The sequence below is a fragment of the Lepus europaeus genome, chromosome 10, assembly GCF_033115175.1.
Source record: "Lepus europaeus isolate LE1 chromosome 10, mLepTim1.pri, whole genome shotgun sequence".
Lineage (NCBI taxonomy): Eukaryota > Metazoa > Chordata > Mammalia > Lagomorpha > Leporidae > Lepus > Lepus europaeus.
The window spans coordinates 71,743,338-71,768,911 of NC_084836.1; the positions used below are offsets into that span (position 1 = coordinate 71,743,338).

The window sequence follows — 25,574 nt, forward strand, 5'->3', positions numbered from 1 at the left end:
GAAAACAAGGTAATGAAAATCAAATGGAAAATTCTGCAATCAAAAACTTGAGACTAGTGTGGTGACCCCATGGTAGTGGAGTTCCTGGCATAGCAGTGTACAGCCTACAGCTCCAAGTCCGCAGATGTTTCTGTGAGTTATCCATACTGATATCTCTCTAAGCCAGGTATAAGAGCACATGTTGATGTGTCAATATTTGAGATTTCGAGGAGAAATGGGTTACTGGAGTCAGTGTTCTTGTTCTTTGTTTTAAAAAACCTGGGGCATGAAATGTCAGATCAACAACCTTCCATGGAATTCTATCACTTTATAAAGACCAAGCCAATGGATGGATCTTCTATTGGAGCAGTGTGGCCCTTGGAAGCATTGGTTTCTACCCATTGGGATGTCAACTGGAAAATGTTAAAGAATGACAATAAACTGATTAAAGACACAAGAAGGTATGGATCAGGACAAAGATCAGGACCATTCACTCAGCTACAAGAATTGGAGGCTAATTCAAGGAAGGAATGAACCTCAGACCTAGAATAGGCCTGCCCATGAGACCCAGGACCACCCCCATGTTTGTCATCTAGGGCATGGCTCCATGAACTGCTCAGGCATGGCAAATCACTCAAGACTCCATAGGTTCTAGATGTTAACAGTTATCGCCTAGAGCACAGAGCTCTAGGAGTACCACTCTCTAAATAAGCAAGATGATGGCAGCTGCTAATAAAAAAGTATTTGGAGAAGTAATCAACTTGACCAGAAGAGTTTTCACAAATAGAGTAGGCATTATTTTATGGCACAGACTGCCAAGATTCAGAAAATTAAAAGACTGTCTAGCTGAAAACTGTTATCAACTGTTGGCGTGTGGATGACAATTCTGACTGTATCCACAGGATGGGTTATCAAGAAGGGAGACTGGAACAGTCAGGTCATGCAAGAACTGCTGCCACCAGTGGAGTGCCTAGTTCTTGAGGCAAGACTGTTTAGTCTTAGGGCCTCTTCACTGCTTTAGGACCATGAAAATTATCTGGGATAATCTCCATTATGTAGTCAACTTGCTATGGCCTTAATCATATCTGCAGAAGACCTCCACAGCAACATCTACATCAATGTTTTACTGAATAACTGGGATGGAGCCAGTCAAGTTAACTCATGAAACTGACAAAACACCAAACATTTCTGTCCACCCCAATTCTCAGATGTACACTGCTGCAACAAACCCTTTATGAAAAAAAATTATCTACTGGTCCTAAACATAGCAGGATTTTTTCCATGGGCAAATTTTATTTAGAATGCTTCTGTATGACTAAATTATATATGTTTGACTTTTTTCTCTTGTTAAAACCACTGAAGATCTCAAATGAAACTGTCATAGAACAGCAGAAGAGTTTATAAGATTTATGGAAAATCACTTCTTCCCATAAGGTAAATCCATTAATCAAAAAAATTCAACACAATGCTTTGTCAATCAAGTCACTGAAAGGAATAGAGCCTGTGTAGAACTGAGATGATGGGAATGGCTAATCCATTCTCTCATTTCACCTTAAACAATACACTGACTCACATCACCCAAACACCCAACACTCTTAAAAGAATTACCCACACCTCAGCACAATCAAGGAAAATTATGACAAACCCAAAAAAAAATCATACTCAGTGGGAAAAAGCTGGAATCATTTCCACTGTAAGATCCAGAACCAGACAAGGATCCCCACTTTCATAATTACTATTCAATATAGTACCGGAAGTTTTGGCCAGAGGCATTAGACAGGATAAAGAAATCAAAGGGATCCAAATGGTAAAGGAGAAAGTCAAGTTGTCCTTGTTTGCAGATGATATGGTTCTACACATTAGGGAACCAAAGACTCCACTAAGAGAGTTTGGAAAATTTGCAGGATATAAAGTTGGCACATAAAAATCAATAGCATTTGTATACACAAACAATGCCATGGTTGGGAAAAAACTTGTAAGATAAGTCCCATTCACAATAGCTAAAAAAAATTAAATACCTTGGGATAAATTTCACCAAGAATGTGAAAGATTTCTACAAAACATTAAGGAAAGCAGTAGAAGACACAAAAACTGGAAAAAATCATCCATGTTCATGGATAGGACAATTAAAATCATCCAATGTCAATACTGTCCAAAGCAATTTACAGGTGCAATGTGATCACAATCAAAATACCCAAATCATATTCTTAGATTTGAAACAAATGAACCTAAATTATTATGGAGATAAGAGACTCTGAATAGCTAAAGCAATCCCAAACAATAAAAAATGAAGCTGAAGGCATTACAATACCACATTTTCAGACACATTACAGGACAAGTATAATCAAAATAGCTTGGCTATATCACAAAAATAGACATATGGACAAATGGAATGGATTAGAGTTCCCAGAAATTAATCCATGTATCTACAACCAAGTAATCATTAACAACTGAACAAAATTCACTCCCTGGAGAAAGAAATCTCTGGGTGTTGGGAAAATTGAACATCTGCATGCAGAAATATAAAACAAGACCCCTACCTTATGCCCTATACAAAAACCAACTCACAGTGAATCAGGATCTGAAACCATCAAGTTACCAGAAGAAAACTTAGGGGAACACTGAAAAACATTCACACAGGCAAAGACTTCTTGGACAAGACCCTAGAGACATAGGCAATAAAGGCAAAAATAGATGGGGCCAGCACTGTGCTGCAGTGGGTTGAAGTGCTGGCACAGCATATGGGCACCGATTCTAGTCCTGGTTGCTCCTCTTCTGATCCATCTCTCTGCTATGGCCTGGGATAGCAGTAGAAGATGGCCCAAGTCCTTGGGTCCCTGCACCTTCACAGGAGACCCGGAAGAAGCCTCTGGTTGGCATAGCTCTGGCCATTGCGGCCATCTGTGGAGTGAACCAGATGGAAGATCCCTCCCTCTGTCTCTACCTTTCGCTGTAACTCTGTACCTCAAATGAATAAAATAAATCTTTAAAAAAATAGTCAAGTGGGATTATGTCAAGCTAAGAAACTCCTGCACAGCAAAGAAAGTACTCAACAAAAGTACTCAGCAAACAGAATGAGAGAAAATTTTCAAACTATACATTTGATAACAGATACATAAGGAGCCCAAGAAACTCAACCACAAACCAAATAATCTAGTTAAGGAATGAGCTAAGATGTGAACAGGTATGTTTCAAAGGATGAAATACAAATGGTCAACAGATACTTGAAAAGATGCTTAAGGTCACTAAGCATCAGGGAATTGCAAATCAAAACCACGGTGACATTTCAACTCACTTCAAAGGAAACTCTGGGGGTGGGACTGGCTTGCAAGATGGCCCAGGGCCACTGACAGCCACAGAGGACAGCTCCAAAGGACAGCCCTGAGAGTCAAGATTGCAATGCCATCTGAAATGGTCAGGAATCTTTGGCTGAGGATTGAGGATCTGAGCTGGATCCCTGGTGCACCTCTTGCCCACTGGGTGCAGCACTGCACACCTTCTGATAATGTCCTGGGCTGCTTATAAGAGCACCTAAGAAAGTCTCACAAGTTCAAAAAGTACCTCAGATGGTCTAAAGATAACATGAAGGTTCCTACTCTGTCACCTTTTGAATTAGCAAATCCAATAAGCCGTAGATAAAGTACAAGCAGAACAATAAAAATAGGTCATTTTAAAAGCCATTTTAGGATTATTTCTTTCACGTTAAATCTGAATGCAAACAGCACAGTCCCTAATCAGTCCATGCTTTGGTTTGTGCTATCAGACCAAGTGAAGTCCAGGGTAAACCCACAGAAAGCCTGCTGATGCAGAAGGAGATTTCTGAGTGTGTTTTCAGTTGTGCTGGAAAGACATTAAGATCTGGAGCAACCGCCTCAGGGCTTGAACGATGACCATCCCTGTGTACACAGCAGCCACAGCTGAGGAGGTTGGAACGACATCACGTGGAGCTGTTCCAGTATCTTCAGCTCCTGCCCTAAATGGCCGCTGTTCCCAGTACCGTGTCTGGTCACCCTGCAGAAGTGAGTATTTGTAGCGTAAGCCCCATTGGACTTTAATTAAGCCTTGCTGAGTGCAGGATAGGGCATAACCATTTCTGCATTGGGTGGAATTGTTTTAATCCACAGCAATTTGCTGTCTTTACACCCTTTCCTTCCACTTGGGATGCAGTTTTTGAACAGAGACACCTCACGGAGAGCTGCGATGTTAAACTTACTTTTGGGATCATCACTTCCAGCTGCGAACTCCAGTCACGTGGCCCTAAATAGAAAGAGCTTGAGACCTCTGGACATACATAGCGTGGTGCTAAGGCAAATCAGGTGGTTCCCGTTCAGAATTCCCCTGATCCTAAGAATTTTGATCTCTTTTACACTGATTTACTTTTGCAAAGTGACCCAGGTTATTTTTGTTTCATAGGCCAGGCAGGGCATTGCTCCACATGGCTGCACCCTGCTCCAGTGAGGGTGGACTCTAGTTGTAAGCAGGCTCCGGAGACCTGATCCAGCAGTGGTTTACACAAAAGGGACTTCAGCACAGTCCTGGAATGGCTCAGACTGGGGAGAGGGGAGAGTCATCGAGCTGGTCCAGACTCCTGCATTGACCTCAGTGGAGCGGGTCCCAGACGTGAGTCTGCATTTCTGTCTCATGGAGGGTAGGAGCAGATGGTCAGCATGGATACCCCTGGCCCTGACCAACTGCTCCTGTGGTGGGAGAGTCAGGCCCTACCGTGCAGTCCCTGCAGTTCAACCGTGCAAAGGAAAAGGGAACTGGACGTGTGTTCCTGTCAGGCACAGTACACACTGAGCTCCACCCTCTTGGGAACCCCAGGGCCACAGCTCACTAAGAGTTTTCCTTTTTTTGTTTGTGGATAACTTTAGTGAAGGTCATTTAAGAAAAGTGTAAGTTTTTACAGATTCCCAAAGTGAGACTACAATCAGCCATTTGGGGGGATTATTGAGTGCATATATCAATTTATGCTGTGTGCTAAATTACTACACTGTGAGCTGTTTAGTGTTTTGGAGAAATTAAAATTAAATTTTTTTTTCATTAGCATAATAAAAATTTCTTATTTTAAGTGTAAAAACTGACTAGAATATGGGAAAAATGTACCTAATTGTTGGTGGTAATGTAAACTTGTGCAACCTTTATTTTCAGAAGTCTGAAACAAATCTACCATATGACCCAGCCTTTCCACTCCTGAGAATGTACCCAAAAGTAATGAAGTCAACATATGAAATAGTTATCTGTACCCCTATGTTTTTAGCAGATAACCTCATAAATCTAAGATACAGAGTTAACCCAGATGTCCATCAACTGATGACTACATAAACTGCTGCATGTATGCTGATGGAATACTACTCAGCCATAAAAATAATGAAATCCTGTCTTCTGCAACTCAATGGATTCATTAGGAGACCATTATGCTATGTGAAGTATACCAGTACCCAAAACACAAACATCATGTTTCCCTATATACAACTAATATACAGACTACAAAAGAAGCGATTCACATGAGCAAAATTGTCATTCTGAGATTTGATTATTTATAGTCCTTGTCTGTGCTCTTTAAGAATTCTACTTTGTTGAATTGTTTGGTTGAATCTTTGAATTCTTTTTGTTGAATTATATTTATTGAATTCTTTATTTAGTGGAGGATTATAAAGTAAACTGAAAGTATATCATTGTAAAAGTGTCAGAAAAGAAAGGAGGAAGGAGAGTAGGAGTGAGGGGGGAGAGGAAACTGTATTTTTATGAAATGTATGAAATTTGTTCCCCTCATGTAAATACAAATTTGAAAAAAGAAAAAATTTCATCTTATATATTTAAATCACTGTTGTGTCCAGATTCTGTTCTTTATAGCCAGATGGATTATTAACTGATATGATTGTATTTAGTGCTGTCCTTATGGTTGGTTGTATTATGCCTTCTCTCAGTACCCTCTGTCTACTATATAATTAGATTTGCTTTTGTTCCTGTCTAATTTTTAGGAAGAAATAGAATTACTGTTGATTGGGTGGAGTGTCCTGTAAGTATCAATTAGGTAAAATTGTTAATAGGGTTATTCAAGTCTTCCATACTCACTTTTCTACTCTGTCCAGTTTTTTTTTATTAAACTTTTATTTAATGAATATAAATTTCCAAAGTACAGCTTATGGGTTACAATGGCTTCCCCTCTCCCATAACTTCCCTCCCGCCCGCAACCCTCCCCTTTCCCACTCCCTCTCCCCTTCCAATCACATCATGATTCATTTTCAATTCTCTTTATATACAGAAGATCAGTTTAGTACATATTAGGTAAAGATTTCAACAGTTTGCCCCATATAGCAACACAAAGTGAAAAAACTACTGTTGGAGTACTAGTTATAGCATTAAATAACAGTGTACAGCACATTAAAGACAGAGATCCTACATAATATTTTTTAAAAATTAATTAATTTTCTATGCCATTTCCAATTTTACACCAGGTTTTTTTTTTCATTTCCAATTATCTTTATATACAGAAGATCAATTCAGTATATAATTAGTAAAGACCTCATCAGTTTGTACCCACACAGAAACACAAAGTATAAAAATACTGTTTCAGTACTAGTTATAGCATCACTTAGACAACACATTAAGGACAGATCCCACATGGGGTGTAAGTACACAGTGACTCCTGTTGCTGACTTAACAATTTGACACTCCTGTTCATGGTGTCAGTAATCTCCCTAGGCTCTAGTCATGAGTTGCCAGGGCTATGGAAGCCTTTAGAGGTCACTGACTTTGATCTTATTCCGATAGGGTCATAGTCAAAGTGGAAGTTCTCTCCTCCCTTCAGAGAAAGGTACCTCCTTCTTTGATGGCCCTGTTCTTTCCACTGGGACTCACTCACAGAGATCTTTCATTTAGGTCTTTTTTTTTCCCCATGGTATCTTGGCTTTCCATGCCTAAAATACTCTCATGGGCTCTTCAGCCAGATCCGAATGCCTTAAGGGTTGATTCTGAGGCCAGAGTGCTGTTTAGGACATCTGCCATTCTATGAGTCTGCTGTGTATCCCGCTTCCCATGTTGGATCCTTCTCTCCCTTTTTGATTCTATCAGTTATTATTAGCAGACACTTGTCTTGTTTGTGTGATCCCTTTGATTCTTAGACCTATCAGAGCCATAAATTGTGAGCTGAAATTGATCACTTGGACTAGCAAGATGGCATTGGTACATGCCACCTTGATGGGATTGTGTTGGAATCCCCTGGCACATTTCTAACTCCACCATTTGGGGCAAGTCCGATTGAGCATGTCCCAAATTGTACATCTCCTCCCTCTCTTTTTCCACTCTGAAATTTAACAGGGATCACTTTTCAGTTAAAATTTAAACACCTAAGAATAATTGTGTGTTAATTACAGAGTTCAACCACTAGTACTAGAACAACAACAACAACAACAACAAATACTAAAAAGGATAAAGTATTACATTGTACATCTAGTCCAGTTTTTAACCCGTTTGAGAGTGGAATGATGAAATCTCCAACTACGATCATGATTTCACTATTTCTTCTTATAGCTCTATTAGGTTTATTTCTTATTCCATGTAATTTGAAGCTCTATTATTAGGTACATAAATGTTTGGAATAATTATGAACTCTTGGTGAATTAATACCCTTTATCATTATGTAAAAAATGAGTTACCTACACAGGACATCTCTATACCCACATAACTCTCATGCCTATGAGTCACCATCATGTTGCAACCAAGCCCTCCCCAACATACCATTGCATGCTATGGGATAGCTGCATATCAAGCTTACTAAAGAATTCTTGGCTATTCAATCCAATGGACACTATTGGCCATCCTCTCTCTCTGTAAATGATATCTCCCTCTGTATTCCACACATCGCTGTTTTTCTTCTCTACCTCTATTGCCACTTTTTGTAAATCAGGTCTCCTTCCTATCAATTTCTAGAGTGTTCATTCCATCCATCATTGGACCTTCTAATATTACGTTTATCATTCTGTTCTCTTTATTGTTAATCACATTACAAATCAGATAATGTGGGAAAGGAGTGACAAGCAGTTAATTAGTAAGACATGCTGTGCCATTATCCTTGATTTTTCTCATGCTTTGTGATATCTCTAAGATTTTCCTCTTGCTGACACCTCCACAAGTCACTTGGTATTATCTCACAGAGGAATTCCTCCCCCAAAACCAATGGGACCTGCCCCTACAGGTGCTGCCTTGCACCTGCCAAAGCCCGCCAGACTTGGGTGGGATGGAGCAATGGGTTCTGGGTTCAGCAAATCCCAGGCCCCCAGCACTTCAGAAAGGGCAGCAGGTGTCTGGAAGACTCTGAGTGGGGTGGGGTGAGCCCAGCCTTTTCCCAGACCCAGCATGGGGTGGGAGCAGCTGACAGCTCAGCCTGGGTCATGGCAAGCAGCTGCCTGCACCTGTGACCCTGGACCACCTGCCTCCTGCGTGTGGTTCTGGAGACAGCAGCAGGGCTGGAGAGGTCCCTCAGGAGCCTGCACCTTCCTGCGGTGTTCACATCTCCACCTGGTGTCCATACTGTGAACTACAGAGGACAGTACTGCGTTTGTCTTCCCCTCTCCCTCCCACCCCAAGGAAAGAGACCCACAGTCCAGGAGCAGCTTTGTTCAGAGGCTGTGGATAACAGAAGCCAATGAGGTCCCTACCACCTCCAGGACCTAAACTGACTGCTGCACAAGAGGGAGCAGAGATGTGATTGGAGTTTCAAGGTCTGGGAACAGCCTGGTCCAGGTGGCTCTGATTCGGTCTCTGGCTGCAGGGTCCCTGGCTACATGTCTGGGTACGCAGCAAGCCCAGCTCATGTGCAACACAACTAGCAGCTCTGGGAGTAAAGCTGTGGCTGAATTGCTCGTACCACAGGCCTGACTGCCCCTCAAGCTGTGGTTGTGCTGGGAGGTAGACCTAAGCTAGCAAGACCTTGTCCTTACTAGGAAAGTAGTGCATGACATAGTCCCTCATGTGAGGACCAAAGGAAATGCTGCTGGAGAGCAAGGCACAGCCACCCCAATACCACACTGACCTAGTGGCTGGGCCCCATCCACGTGTGATGTTCTGGTAGCACTGGGGATGCCTCTGCAGCTCCCGTCACTTTCTGAACCCTGTGTTCACATGGCCACCAGGAAACATTTGAGGACTGCTCCCCTTCCTCCTGTCCTCCATGCTCCATGGGCTAAGGAAGTCAGCTTTTCCTCCCATGCAAGGCCCTCATCAAGGAAACTGAGTGGACATCAGCTTCTCCTAATGAAGGGTGGGGTCTGCACCTGAGGGGGTGAAGGAGGCAGGGAAGGGGCTAAGCCTTGCGGGGGAGAAGGTGGTGCCAGGATTCCAGATGTGGGAGGGCATTGTTCCCTGTCCAGCTCACAAGTCACAGAGGCCGCTGAGCACTGAAATGTGACCGAGGAACCAGACTCTTGATTTCACTCTAGTGATTTTCAATTTAAATTTGAGCCACTGTTTGCTGTCTGCCCTCAGCAACACTGCTTCCACCTTTCTTGCAAAACTTCAGCTCTGCTCAGGAGTTAGAAACCATGAGCTCCAGGTGGACTCTGGGCTCCATCCATGCTGTGGAGAGAGGGGACACCTGACCTATCTGACACAGTTATGGCAGTGGCAGTCCCTTGCTTGAAGCTTGCTTAGGGGAAGAGAATGCAAATCCAACCAAAGAGGTGTGGGGGCTTCTGAGCAGCCTTGCCATTTTTCTTAAAAATTAATTTTCATTTATTTGAAAGAGCAACACACACACACACACACACAGAGAGAGAGAGAGAGAGAGAGAGAGAGAGAGAGAGAGAGAGAGAGAGAGAGATGGGAGGAGAGACAATTCCCAACTGCTGGTTTACCCCCAAAAGTCCACAACAGCCGGGGCAGGGCCTGGCTAAAGTCAGAAGCCCAGGACTCCATCTGAGTCTCACATATGGGTTGGGAGGTCTCAAGTACTCAGGACATCATCTGCTGCCTCCCAGGTGTGCATGTGCCAGGAGCTAGCACAGTAGAAGAGGCAGGACCCCAAACCAGGCACTCTGATGTGGATGTGGTTTCCTAATGGGTGCCTTAGTCCCTGTGGCAAACACTCACTCCTCCTTTGTCTTTTTAAATTTATTTTATTCATTGGAAAGGCAGAGACATAGACCGAGAATGATACAGAGAAAGATATCTTCCTTCTGCTTGTTCATTCCCCAGATACCCACAATGATTGAAACTAGGAGTCAAGAGCTTCCTCTGGGTCTCCCATGCAAATGCAGAGGGTCATGTAGTTGAGCCATCTTCTGATGTTTTCCCAGGCTCATTAGCAGGGAGCTGGATCAGACATGGAGTAACCAGGACTTAAACTATCACCATATAGGATGCTGACATGGCAGGCAGAGGCTTAACTTTCTGTACCACAGTGCCAGCCCCTCTCCTTTGTCTTAAAAAAGGGTCTCAAGGAAGGAAAATCACCTTTTCTTGCCCTAAGAGATTTGTGTGAATCTAGGATTTATGTGAATCTAGATTTGTGTGAATATAGGATGCTCAGAGTTGCTTTGGCCATCTTGTGTTCCAAGGGAACTAAAGCCAATAAGGCAAGGGAATTGGGTCTTCAGTTGTCTTTGGCTCCCACAGCCAAAGAGAGAGGCTGTAAGGTTAGCCTTGGACCCAGGGAAACTTCCAGTGAGGAGCAGTTCTTCTAGGCCTTCAGTGACATCATCCAAACCCCAGCAGGCAGAGGCACAGGATCTGCCAGGATGCACAGCCATCTTCTGCACATGCAAGGAACAAGCACACCTTAAGAATGTGCACTCTTGTTCTCTGAACTGAGGTCAGACATGGACTCAGAATAACAAGTCCACAGTGACAGTAGTGGCAGTTAAATGCGGCCAAGCTGCAGGGTTCAGTGCAGGTCAGGGAACATCAGGAGCCAGGAAGGGGTTTCCCATTTGGGCATCAGAGTAGGGGTGACTGTGTAGCTTCCAGCATGTTTGTTCTGAAGGAACACCACGCTTGGGATGGAGGGTCCTTGACTGCTTGCACAAGGGCAGAGAATGAGCAAGGACCATCTGCCGCCCCCCGCCCAGGCTTACAGGCCAGGTTGACCCTATCTATACCCAGGGTGCCCAAGCCCAGAGGTCCAGCTCTAGGTGGCTGAAGTTTAGTGCCACTAAGGGCTTAGATGGGGCTTGCTGAATGCTGAACCAGCACAATCTTACAAACAAAATCACACAAGAAAACATATCAATAGCAGGTAACACATGATAAAAAAAAGGCAAGAGAGGTTAAAAAAAAAAACTCAAGACAATCACAGGCTCAGTTAGATTACATGTTGAGAAGCACTTAATAAAGATCAGCATCTAGTAAAAAAATAGTAACTGCTAGCATAACAGTAAAATATATACATGTATAATATAGAGCATGTTTGAAAAAGGTGACATAAAATATATACATATGTAAAAATGTAAAATCCACTAGAAAGAAACTGAAAAATAGAAAATAATATTAAAAGACAAGAGGCAGATTAGAAAAAAATCTGCAGGATTAAATTATGTGATATCTTTAACCATTCTTCAAATCAAATTCTGCAAATCAATATTTTTAAAATAACACAAATGACTCAACTGAAAAATATATTACATGTATGATGAAAAAGAAAGACTCAGAAGCCAATAAACAGCCATGAAATGGCAACTGACTTGAAGCAGGATACTGCAATCTCCAGGGAGAATCTTCTTAGGAACACAGACCAGGCAGGCAGGACAGAGCCCAGCAGGAGGTAGGACCAGAGTTTGTTCCATTTGCCTTAAGTTTTAAATCATAAGCTGGGGAACTTTCTATGGAAAGCCAGAAAGAAAATATCTCAGGCATGGCAGCACACACAATCTCTGCTGGAACCATGCAAATCTACTGTTACAGTGTGAAATCAACGAGAAACAATATGTGATGAAATGGGCAGGGTTGTTTCTCAATAATCCATGGTTCACACTGACAAACTATGTTCTAAAGCACAATACTTGTTGTCATTAGCTGAAAATCACTGGATTCAGCCATCCTTCTGTTGTTGATCCTTACATAATGATTATCTGAGTTATAATAAAAACACTACTGATAGAAATAGAGCGACTATAATAACCTGTACAAAAATTTTGTGTATGCAAAATGTGCATCCATTGCAGCCTTTATGTTTCAGAAGCTGGACAGCATTTTAAACATGGATGAGTGGGAAGGATAATACTTAGACCTTCCAGAGTCTCAAATCGGCCAGAGAATGTCTTCTGGATTGGAACTAAACTGACTCCTCTCCTACTCTTGGCCCCTTTGCTGCTACTTAATCTGCCTTGTCCCTGTACAGAAGTGGGTCCCATTCCAATATTCCTGTTCTGCTGTCTTTATATAATGTTATTGTTCATCAGAAAAAATTGCTTCTGACATTGCCTAGACTGTCTCTCTAGTCAATGAGTCCAGGACATAGAAAATAAATATCTATGCTTTGCACAGTATATATATATATTTTCCACTTAAAAAAACAGGACAACACCACTTCTGCTGTTTTCCCTTCCAGAGACACCCTTTCCTTACATAGACAGTTGGCATAGTTCTACCAATCCTTTAAAACCTGTCACCTAAACATATTCCTGATTTTTCCTCATAAAATTCCCCTCTACATGCCATACCAATAAACAATTACAAAAAAGATTACAAAATTAGAATGTAAAAAGTAAAACTTTCATATTATTAAAAGAAATTGTAGAAAAAATCTTTACCTCCTTAAGAAAATATTTAAGATATACAAAGCATAATTTGAGAAAAAATGGATAAATACAATTATAATAATATTATTCTGTATTCTGGATCCATATTATTAGCATGTATTCTTCCTAATTTACTATAAAGAGAATGAAGATGAAAATCTAAACTAGAAGGTACTTGCAACATATTTAGTGATAACATATTGCTATCCATAACATACAAATGAATATTGGCACTGTAAGACAAAAATAACCAATTAAAAGATACAGACTGACATAGAAAATGAAAAACAAGACGTAACATATTGTTGCCTCCAAAAATACATTTTAAACATAAACATGGAGTCGATGCATTTAAGATCATGTGTGTCAAAGGATAACACATTTCATTTACATAGGGTGAATGAATTAAAGTGACTAATGTACAACATATTGACACTATTTAATGATACTGTATTCTACTATGGAAAAGTTATTGAGAGATTAATATTAAATACACTTATAAAAAATAAGTGTATGACGTAAAACACACAGGAATTAGCTTAGCCATTCCACATTCTGCTTATATTTTCAAACACCATCTTTAATGACAAATATATTCAATTATGCTAATTTTAAATATACAATAAGTATCTTAAAAGATAAAAAGAATCAAATAGGTAAATATAAAGACTTGTAGAAAACATTGTAACACTAGCTCAATGAAATAGATTGCTACATTCATTTTAGACTAATCAGGCACTAGATCAGAGAAAATTAAAATGGTTACTGAGATTACATGATAAATGCGGTTTTTTTTCTGAAAGACATAAAAATCCTTAATATGTATGCCCCTAAACAGAGCATCAAATTACATGAGGGAAAAATTTACAGACTTACAAGGAAAAATGCACACTACTAATATTCAACATAAATAAATAGCACAGTATAAATACAAAGCTAGTGGTAATGAGTAGTTACCAATATACAGTCATACAGAGATGCTATTTTATACTAGATGAAAAAGGTAAATAAGTTAGATCACTCCACGAGGAAGTAAATATACCTGTACAAAATGTCAGTTGATTCCTACTAACTTTAAATTTATCCACAAACTATAATCCACTTTTTCCCATTACATAAAAAATACCATGCATTGTGTCCTGAACAAGAATGACATTGTCAACATCTTCAAGAAATAAACTTGAAAGAAGCCAAGTCTGGGCTGGCTTTGTGGCATAGCAGATAGATCTTCTATCTGTGGTGCTAGAATCCCATAAGGCCACCACTTCAAGTCCCAGCTGCTCCATTTCTGATCCACCTCTCTGCTAATACACCTAGAAAGGCAGTGGAGGATGGTCAAAGTGCCTGCACCCTTGCAACCATATGGGAGACCCTGAAGAAGATTCTGGCTCCTGGATTCAGGTTGGTCATGCTCTAGCCATTCCAGCCATTTGGGGAGTGAACCAGTGGACAGAAAACCTTCCTCTCTCTCTCTCTCTCTCGCTCTCTCTAATTCTACTTTTCAAATAAATAAATAAATCTTAACAAAAAAAGAAGGGCCGGAACTGTGGCATAGTGGGTAAAGCTGCCACTTGTAGTGCTGTCATCCCATATGGGTACTGGCTGCTCCACTTTTATTCAGCTCTGCTACAGCCTGGGAAAGCAGTAGAAATGGCCCAAGTCCTTGGGCCTGACCTGGGAGAAGCCTCTGGCTCCTGGCTTTGGACAGGCCCAGCTCTGGACACTGCAGCCCTTTTGGAATTGAACCAATGAATGGAACATTTCTCTTTCTCTGCCTTTGCCTCTCTGTAATTCTTTTTTTAAAATAAATAAAAAATCTTAAAAAAATTAAAAAAATAAAGAAGCTAAGGCCCCTAAGCAGTGGAATGGGTGAGCAGCTGGCTACAGCACACCTCAGATAAGAGCATATGTACAAAAAAGGGAAAAAAAATTCTTTCCAGCATAGTATCACTAGTTCTTATCAACTTTTTCAAAACTGAAAAAGAGGAAAAGACAAGCAAAATTCCCCTTTGGTAGAAATGGTAAGGTATAAAGCACATCAAAAAACAAAAACAAAACCAGGATTTGGTCACCTCTGAGCTCAGAGGTGGATGAGATCGGGAAGTCATTTGCACTAACAGGGCTCATCAGTTCACTTGGTTGTCAGTCCACGAGTGTTTCTATTCCCATTTCAACTTAATCAAAAACAAGAACTTCAATGATTCCCTTTCCTTTTTCTAGACATTATCATCCTACCTATTCAGTTGTAATTCAAGAAAATGAAACACTTATGCACAAATCATGGAACTAATTCCCAAGCTCTTGAGTTATAAGGAACCAAATGGCAGCAAGATTCTACAAAAGAAGGGCCAGCATTGTGGTGTAAAGGATAAAGCCACCACCTGCAGTGTCGGCATCCCACATGGGCACCAGTTCAAGTTTTGGATGCTCCTCTTCCGATCCAGCTCTCTGCTATGGCCTGGAAAAGCAGTGAAAGATGGCCCAAGTCTTTGGGCCCCCTAACCCATGTGGGAGACCCGGAAGAAGCTCCTGGATCCTGGCTTCAGATGGAACAAGCTCTGCCATTGCAGCAATTTTGGGAGTGAGCCAGCGGATGGAAAATCTCTCTCTCTCTCTCTCTGTACTTCTGCCTTTCTGTATCCCTGCCATTCAAATAAATAAATCTTTAAAAAATAAGATTATACAAAATATATAGCAAACCAGCTTAAGGAAGACAACTTCTTCATCCCCTCTGAATTGCTTGTGAAAATTTAATCCCCATTATCAGAAATGAAAAGGGGCTCCTTTAACAGGCCATTAGATGTCTCCCTCAAGAATGGCTGAGATTGCCTACTACTGTTTTCTCTCCAGAGGGGAAGCTGTAAAAGTCCAAGGGGCTTGGTGTCTCCCACATGCCTTTTCATAGACCATGTTGTGTCCTACACAGCTTCAGGGCTCTACCTGCTAGAACTTATTGCCTCTCAACTGTGGACCATAAGGTGGAGCTAAAATCAAATTTTCTTTCAAAAATCACACTGTAGCACTGTGCTATTAGGCAGAGACAAAATATTCATCCCTTAGGAAGAGCTGTGCTGTTAGGACCCAAGACAGAACACTCAGGGGATTCAGGTAACTGCTAGGGAGATGATCAAGGGCACCATAGGCTACAGCTTCTCCTGTGTGAGCCCCACACATACAGTCCAGTTCTCCTTAAGGACTCTCCCGTATTCACTGCACAATGGGGGAAACACTGGCTGTGGGTGTGGAGCTACCCAGAGTGGGCTCAGACTGAGCCAAATTCACTGCTCGTAGGGATGGGTTGGGATGACTGCAGTCCTGAGTGCCAGCCAAGCCCACACCCCGTGTACTGGAGGGGATCCAGTGAGGGGTTACCCCTTCAGGGAGCTTGAGTCTGTAAATTCTAGAGTGGACAATTGGGAGGCCTGGGGCCCACTACAGTCATTTCCAACAATTCCCACCAGCTACACAATCATGCCCACCAGACAACCAGCCCCACACATTCGCTGGTTTCCAACTTCCAAGTGGTTCCGTCATCCTTTTTGCCAGGTTCTGAAGTGAAGGAAGCCAACAGAAAGCAGGGCCTCACTCACTCTCCGCCTCTCTCTGCCTGTCAGCTGAGCCCATCAGCAACAATGGCTGCTCCCCAAGTGGTAATCCTGTGGAGTTAACTATTGTTGCGACCAGTGTGCCTGATGATCGGACAATTTGCACCTCCACTGAGTACACATGATGTAACAAATGACTCAGCCAATCAGAACCCTCTGTCATAGGAGGACCACTTGGGATTCTGAAGGGTGAATGGGGAGTTGGGGGTGAGGTTTGAGTTCAGGTTTGAAGCCGAATCCTTCTGCTTGACCCTGAGCTTCCCTGAAGCTGGGGGCAGAGGCGCTCACCTTCCTGTTGGCCATACCTCCTGGAGTCCCCCTATGCCCAGGCGTCTGAGTTCCTGCTACAGTTGTGATCTAGAACGTGCAGTAACCTGCTGCAGGTGAGTTTCAATCCCCTGGACATTGATTGGCTTATGGTCTGTATTTTCATTATTTTTTTCAATATTCTCAACTGATTTTTCTGTTAGATCCTTTGAATTTTTTAAAAAATATTGTTTTGATTGATATCTGTATACAGGTATTGCATAGATTAGACCTCTTTTGGTTCATTTTTCTTATAAATATTTGCTTCATATCTGCTTTTTGTAGTTTAATATTATTTCCTATTTTTGGTGGTACAAAATAATTCTGTGAATTTTATTTATTGATGTTGTGTCCAGTAATTTTTTTCCAAAATTTGCTGTTTTATTTTCCTTTGTATATTATTTACTTATTTAGAGAAACAGAGATAGAAAAAATTCCCACCCACTTGTTCACCCCCCAAATACCTGCAACAGCCAGAGGTGAGAGCTATGAACTAAATCCAGTTCTCACATGTAGTTAGCAGAAACCCAACTACTTGAGTTACCACCTATTGACTAATGTGGTCTAGGCTGGAATCAACAGCTGGAACTAGGATTCAAACACAGGGACTCTGTTATGTTATGTGACCATTTTATTTTATTTTTTTAAACTTTTATTTAATGAATATAAATTCCCAGTGTACAGTTTATGGATTACAATGGCTTCCCCCTCCCATAACTTCCCTCCCACCCGCAACCCTCCCCTCTCCCGCTCCCTCTCCCCTTCCATTCACATCAAGATTCATTTTCAATTCTCTTTATATACAGAAGATCAATTTAGTATAAAGATTTCAACAGTTTGCATCCACATAGAAACACAAAGTGAAACACACTGTTTGAGTACTAGTTATAGCATTAAATCACAATGTACAGCACATTAAGGACAGAGATCCCACATGAGGAGCAAGTGCACAGTGACTCCTGTTGTTGACCCAACAAATTGACACTCTAGTTTATGTCGCCAGTAACCACCCTAGGCTGTCATCATGAGTTGCCAAGGCTATGGAAGCCTTCCAAGTTTGCCGACTCCGATCATATTTAGACAAGGTCATAAAAGACAGAGTGAGGATAGTAACGAATGATCCTAAGAGTGGCATTTACCAGGTTAGAACAATTATACAGCATTAAGTGGGGAAGAGGACCATCAGTACACACAGGTTGGGAGTAGAGCCATTGGTGGTAGAGTAGAGGTTATGATTGCGAAGGAATGAGGCCCAAAAAAGTGCGCTAGACAGGGTCTAGAACAAAGGACAGAGTCATTATTAGAGGAGCTAAGAAAGGTGCTGTCTAAGCTACAATTAAGTTTTCTGATTGAGAGGCAAATAGAACCTGATAGAAGGGGCTTGATAATAATCTGGTGGGCTTTAGGCCTTGTAAGTTAAGAGGCCCAGACCTATCTATCTCTTCACATGGGGTATATCCTAAGGGAGGTGTGAACCTCCTAGGGGAAGGCACTCTGTTGACTTTCATTACTTGGCTGGCCTGGGAGGAGAGCTGGCCAGGTAAAGGCAGGTGGCATCTCTAACAGGAAATTTACAGTTCTGCCTGCAATGTTGCTGACCCTACTTGACCATCCCCTCAGCTGCAGTGGTCACTTTGGAAGTTGGGCTGAGTGAAGGGCTTTTCAGCTTAGAGCCAATAAGATCTGTGGCTCTGACCTGGGCATCCTTCGACTCCAGGGCAGGTCCATTTCCAGTGATCCAACTCTTGGCAGAGCTGCCAGGGCTCTTCACAGGTTGACTTCTGCTGAAGCCCAGGCTTACCACATTGAAAGCCACTGCAGTGGACTGGCCTGTTGGGTCTCCTTGAGGGCAGATCACTGTACAGATCAGCCATTAATAGGCCTGCCACCCATTGCTTCTGATGCCTAGTTTTCTTTTCCTGCTGGTTGGTGTTAAAGCAGACCAGAGGATGCAAGTCAAGGGAGTGCCCGTGTCCCATCTCTAATCTTCGGTGGCCTGAACTACAAGTCTATAGTCACAGGCATGTTCTGTAGTAGTTTTTCTAAGGTAGACAATGCCCATGAGGAAAATTATATTCTCACTTAAAAACTTTCTTTCCCTTTGGTCTGAAAGGGAGGTTTTTTCTAGTTACTGTTTACTTCGCTGATGGCGAAGTGAATCTAGCTATGAGATTATTATTTTGGCTATGGTATTATAGGAAAATGTTAGCCATCTCTTTTATAAGGTCTAAAGATTAAATTGTGCGTCCTACAGATTCCTTCATAATAGAATTAGTTTCCTACCTTGAAGAGAATAGAGAAATGAAAGATCAAGTTGGGCTTAGAATAGAGAAATGAGGGAGCAAGTCCTAGATCGCTTGCTGACAATAGCAATATCACATGAATACTTAGCAAACAGTTTCAACCATTAGATAATAACTTAAGAAAACATTTACCAGAAGGTCCAATGCCTTCTATAAATTTTAAGAATCATGTATTTGGAAACACCTCTTAAATATCTAACATGGTGTAGTTTGTTTAGCCAGTAAACTTAAGCACAACCATCTAAAATGTTTTTAGTTTCTTTCTACCAACAAGTTTAAAACATATGATACACAGATTCAGGTCACACGAATTAAAATGTATCTTTGATTGATTTTAGCAGCTTAAATTTATGGACAATCTTATCTATTAGCCATTTAAAATAAAACTCTTAATAAAATTTCCCCATGTGGACATACAATATGTACACACATAGAACATAGCATGATAGACCAATATAGCAATTTTAATAATAGCTTTTAAAATCTTTAACTCTTTTTGTAGATTGCCAATTGATTTGAATTGCTTTTTGTTTTTAGTAACCTCAGTTAACCATACTGTCTCTCAGTTGGTACTGTTAATACATTATTGGCTTCATCTGTTTACAGAGCCATCCCAAAGTACTGACTACAATAGAAGTGGCTGGAAAAAGTCCATAGGAACCTATAGGAGGACAGCTAAACTCAGAACCAACAACGCTTTAGTTTTATGAGCAGCAAATCATATATAACTGTGGATGACAAAATTTTTTAAGTCGCCATGTTTAAAATTATAAACTCATCAACCAACAAGAGGCACTTGCTTACTTCACAGTATTTTTGAAAGCACCTGTAGGATTTTACAAGTATTTAACCCTTTAGGCCTCTGGGGCTTTCTCATTAAGATAACTATCATGTCTAGTAACACAAGATCATTAGACTTTTTAATTCTCAAACATTTGTATTAATAGCATTTTCCATTATAGAAACTTAAAGTTTGGTACCACGTCACATCTTGACAGTACTTCTAATATAAAACAAATAGACTGATTAGTTGGTGTCTCTATAAGATGAGAGACATGGGTCCTTCGATTTTTTCAGTTTGGCCCAAACTGGAAAAACCAAAGTCCAGGATTTACTGGAAATTTTAGAGACCAGATTGCTTGAAACTTTGATTGTTTGAATGCCTGTCAAGAATGCCAAGAAGGCTCAAAATCCAAAATACCTGGTTGAAATAAGATTCCTTAAAATCATGACATAACATAGACCAAACTTGATCATTGTTACAAGGTGATTATTCAAATCTTTGAAAATAAGCACATATTTAAATAACCCATAGCTCTTAATAAAAATTCAGCTGTTTTTGAACAATTAGAATTTAACAGACATCAAGAGAACATAATCGATTACTTTAACACATTGCATTGGCAGAGCATCAGAGTTTAATTCTATGTCAAAGAGAAATTGAGCTTCCTGTGATCTTTTGCTGTGAGGTTTCCTTCCTTTACCTTCTTTCATATTGGTGACCGTGTTTCTGTGTTTCTGTGTGTAACACATCTTTAAGCATCTTTTGCAGGGCAGGATGAGTGGCAACAAATTCTTTCAGTTTCTGTTTGCTATGAAAAGTCTTAATTTCACCTTCATTCACAAATGAGAGCTTTGCAGGATATAATATTCTGGGCTGGCAGTTTTTCTCTCTTAGTATCTGGGCTATGTCTTGCCATTCCCTTCTAGCTTGTAGGGTTTCTGATGAGAAGTCTGCTGTGAATCTAATTGGAGATACTCTAAGAGTAATCTGACATTTCTCTCTTGCACATTTTAGGATCTTTTCTTTATGTTTCACTGTGGTGAGTTTGATTACAACGTGTCGTGGTGAGGATCTCTTTTGATCATGTTTATTAGGGGTTCTATGAGCTTCCTGTACTAGGATGCCTCTGTCCTTCTCCAAACCTGGGAAATTTTCTGCTAGTATCTCACTAAAAAGGCCTTCTAATCCTTTCTCCCTTTCCATGCCTTCAGGAACTCCTAGAACCCAAATGTTGGTTTTTTTTTAATAGTATCCTGTAGATTCCTGACAGTATTTTTTAGATTTCTGATTTCTTCTTCTTTTCTTTGATTTGACTGTCTCCTTTCCTGTTCTCTGTCTTCTAATTCCGATATTCTCTCTTCTGCTTCACCCATTCTGTTTTTAAGGCTCTCTAATGTGTTTGTCATTTGATCTATTGAGTTCTTCATTTCATTGTGGTTTTTTGTCACTATCTTAGTTTCCTGTTCTACTAGTTGTTTCATTTCATTTTGATTCCTCCTTAATATTTCATTTTCACGAGAGAGATTTTCTATCTTGTCCATTAAGGATTTCTGTAGTTCAAGAATTTGTTTTTGAGAACTTCTTAATGTTCTTATCAATTTTTTGAGATCTGCTTCTTGCATTTCCTCTATCTCTTCATCTTCATAATCTTGGATTGGTGTGTCTTTTTCATTTGGGGGCATCATAGTGTCTTCCTTGCTCTTGTTACCTCGTTCTCTACATTTGTTGTTTGGCATGTTGGAGATAATTTATGTTTTTTTTTTTTTTGGCTGTGGTGTTTTTTTCTCGTTATACTATGCCTCTAAGTGGGCTGTCTGCTTTGATGGATCCTTAGAGGCTGTGATGGGTGTGGCCAGAGAGCTATGCTTGGTTCTTCAGGTTTAAGGCTGTGCAAAAAACGACTCACCCGGATTGTTCTCTCCCTTGCTCCTTGCTGGATCGCTCTCTCTCTCTCTCTCTCTCTTTTTGACTCAGTTGGGAGGTAATTCAGCACAGGTGATTGGAATTGAGGGTAGTTGAAATCTGGCCTCTGTGAGTTTTTGTTTGATCTACCCCTGGCACCACACAAAGAGTTTATGCAGCCCTCAACGTGTTCTCAGTTTTCACCAAAGTTCCAAACTTACTGAGTTTGTGTACTTGTTGGTGGCGCTTTACATATGTAAAATGGCGCCTGCTCTTTGTTTTGCTCGGCGAGTGAGGAGAGAGGTTGCTTCCTTTCCCCCCCAATGTCTTGGGTTTCTGATGTCTTTGTCTTACCTTCCGTTCATTCCCTTGCTGGCGAGATTCTGCGGCTTGGCTCCCGCGGTTGGGTTTCCACGTGGGGGGCTCCCTGTAGGTCCTCTGAGTCACATCCACTAGATCCGGAAGCGTTTCCTCTGCAGTTTTTTTCTTGAGTCTTTTCCTGAGGCTACAGTTATTCCACTTTTATGAAACTTTATTTTCCCCAACTACGGTGCATGTCCTCACTATCCGCCATCTTGGCTCTGCCCCAAAGCTGATATTTTGATATAACATGTGGCTATGCTGCACCAAACACCCATAGCAGTTCTTATTTTTGCTTTTTTATTTTTTCTTCTCATTTTCTTTTTTCATTTTATTCATTTGTTTTATTTATGAAAGGTAGAATGAAAGACTGATTTAGTATCTGCTGCTTTAGTCCTCAAATTCCTTCAGGAGTGCAACAGGGCCTAGCCAATTACAGGAGTTAGGAACTCAGTCTTTGTCCAATATTCAGTTAGCAGAGACCTTGAGATATGTTCTGCTCCCTTCCATAATGACTACTAGCAGGGAGCTGAAATCAAGAGTTTAGCCAGAGCACAACTTCAGCACTCCAATGTGGCATGAAGACACCCCAAAAAGCCACTTAAATATTATGCTAAATGCCCAAGAGCTTATCTTTTTTTTTCATTGAGCATAATACAGGATCCCATTTAACTCCACTCTTAAGGTATCATGAATATATGTCTTATAAATTTTTGTTTTGGTAATTTCACTGGACTTGAGAATAAATATGTTCAAATAATCTGTACCCAATTTCAAATAACACTATTTCTTTGGAAGCTCAGATATCTTATAAAAGAATAACCTCAAAACTTGACTTGTATCTTTTATATAGTTTCTAACATTTTTAAATATCAGAAATTGCTATTAACATTTTAATAAACACTAAACCATTAGATCACATGGGTATAAAGAATATAAATATTTTGCTGTATTTTCATTTGCTTTCAGACTTTTCCTTACTTGGATGACATTCAAACCTATGTTGCTCTTTCTGTCTGATGAATTCTTTTCTTATTTACTTAAAAGAAAGCAAGAGACAGTGAATGAGAGAAAGAGCTCATATTTACATGTTCACTTCCTAAATGCCCACAACTTTTAGGGAGGGATCACATCTAAATCTGAGAGCTGGTAACTCACTTCAGGTTTCCATGTGGGTTGACAAACCCATGTCTTGAGCCATCACCGTGACTTCCCAGGGTCTGCTTAAATTGGAAGCTGGAGTCAGGATCAGAACCAGGAAATGAACCAAGGTCCTCCATTATGGAATAAAATTTTCTTAATCACTACATAAGCACTTAACCCCTGCCTGATTTTAAACTGAAATACATGGATCCAAGGTTGAACACTGTGTCTGTAATTTGACAACAGTACTGAGAATGAATAAAACAGTATAAAGGGGTGGGGCTTTGTGCAGTGTGTTAAGTTACCACTTGAGATGCCTTCACATCATATTTATGTGCCTCATTGAGGACCTGACCATTCCATATTTCCAAGTCAGATTGCTATAAATCAGAGAGAACATGTGAGATTTCTTTCTTATGCCAGTCTTATTTTCACTTAAGTGTCTCCAGTTCAAACCATTTTAAAGGTAATAATATTGCATTCCTTTTTGATCAGGGAATGACATATACCTTAACCCATTGACAGATACCTAGGTTGGTTACATACCTTGAGTATTGTGAATAGTGCTATAGTCAACATGGAAGGCAAGAATCTCTTTGGTATGCTGATTTCTTTCACTTCTGAGACACACAAAATGGTTGGACAGTTTATCACTTTTCAGTATTTGAGGAATGGCCATGCTAGTCTCTATAATGCAAGACTAACTTGCATTCTCATCAATAACTTATTTTTTAATATTTATTTATTTATTAGAAAGAGTTACAGAGAGGCAGAGAGAGAGCAAGTGAGTGAGAGCGAGCAAGTGAGACAGATGTCATCCATCTACTGGTTCACTTCCCAAGTGGCTGCAATGGCTGTAGCTTGGCTAATATGAAGCCAGGAGCCAAAAGCTTCCCCAGGGTCTCCCATGTGGGTGTAGAGGCATAAAGACTTGGGCCATCTTACATTGCTTTCCCAAGCCACAGCAGAGAGCAGGATCAGAAGTTGAACAGTTGGGACTCAAAGAAGTGCCCATATATGGGATGTTGACACTGCAGGTGGCATCTTTACTGGCTACAACACAGTCCTGGAACCACTGACTTATGAAGGTTTTCTTTGCTTTATATCACATCAGCATTTGTTTTATGGAGTGAGGGGAAAACTACCATATTTTGATTTGCATTTTCCTATCTAATAATTATATTGCATTTTTCCCACTTTTGTTGACCATGGGTTTTTCTTCTTTGGAGACATTCCTGTTCAAGTCTTTTCCCAATTTTTAGATATATTTGTGCATACTTTCAGCAGTTCTCTATATATTCTGTATTTCAGTTCTTTATAAAATGCAGAATTGGATAATATTTTATCCCAGTCTATGTTTTAAAAATAATTTTTATTCATATAAGGTTACAGATTTCATATTTCATATATGCATACTTAAGAGTATGATAATTCCCACCCTAACCTCCCTTTTGCCCATGCTCCAACCCTCCATCCTCCTTCATTTCTTATTTTTTCTTTTAATATCTCTAATGGAATAATTTCCATTTATTTTATAATCACAAGCTTAAGTCTGCAGCAAATAAAGAATTGAACTGTATCAAGTAGGAAAACCACTGCTCCTAAAGAATATAGACAAAGCTTGTAAACAATAATCAAATCTCAACATGAGAATTTCAGTCATATAAATTGCATTTTTGTGCTCTGTATATAAATACCACAAATCAGAGAATACATGTGATATTTGTCTTTTGAGCACTGGCTTATTTCACTGAGTATAATGGCTTCCAGATGCATACATTTTGTTGTAAAAGGATCTCATTCATTTATACAGCTGAGTAGTTTTGCATAGTATATATGTGCCACCTTTAATTTAACCATTATTCATCTGATAGATCTCTAGATTGATGTCATATCTTAGCTATTTTGATCATGGTGTCTCCCCTGCCAGGTAAGTATAAATATCTTAGCTATTTTGAATAGAACTGCAATAAACATGAGGTGCATTTCATTTCATTTGTGTAAATTTGCAGGAGTGGGATGATAGAACTATTTCAGATTTCTTAAAAATTGAAATACCGTGTCCATCTACATGGCAGATATTTCCATTTTCATGTGTTCTTCTCTTTTAAAATGTTTCGTAATTTTCATTGTAGAGTTAGTTTACCTCTTCAATTAAGTTTATTCTAAGATGTTTATTTTTGACTGTTGTGAATTGAACTGATCTTACATGTTCTTTCTCAGCCATAGCATTGTCTTTTTTACAAATGCTATTCATTTTCGTGTATTGATTTTTATATTCTGCAACTTTACCCAACTCTCTTGAGTTCAATAGTCTCTAAGTGGTATCTTTTGGCTTCCCTACTTACAAGAACATGTCTTCTGCCAACTGTCATCATTTGACTTCCTCCTTTCTGATTTGTTTCATTTGATTTTTTTTTTTGCTTGCCTGGTGCCTCTCAGTAAAACTTCTGGA

The 25,574-nt window shown here is 40.2% G+C and overlaps 1 protein-coding gene across 1 annotated transcript in view; it reads left to right on the top strand.

The window, feature by feature from the left end:
• The first annotated feature begins 3,865 nt into the window (after positions 1-3,865).
• The window catches only part of LOC133768088 (zinc finger protein 12-like), a 111,216-nt gene continuing 89,507 nt past the window's right edge, over positions 3,866-25,574 (top strand). Inside the window, exon 1 of the mRNA XM_062202497.1 lies at positions 3,866-3,998. Coding sequence (XP_062058481.1) covers positions 3,866-3,998 — 133 coding nt within the window. The remainder of the gene's footprint in view (positions 3,999-25,574) is intronic.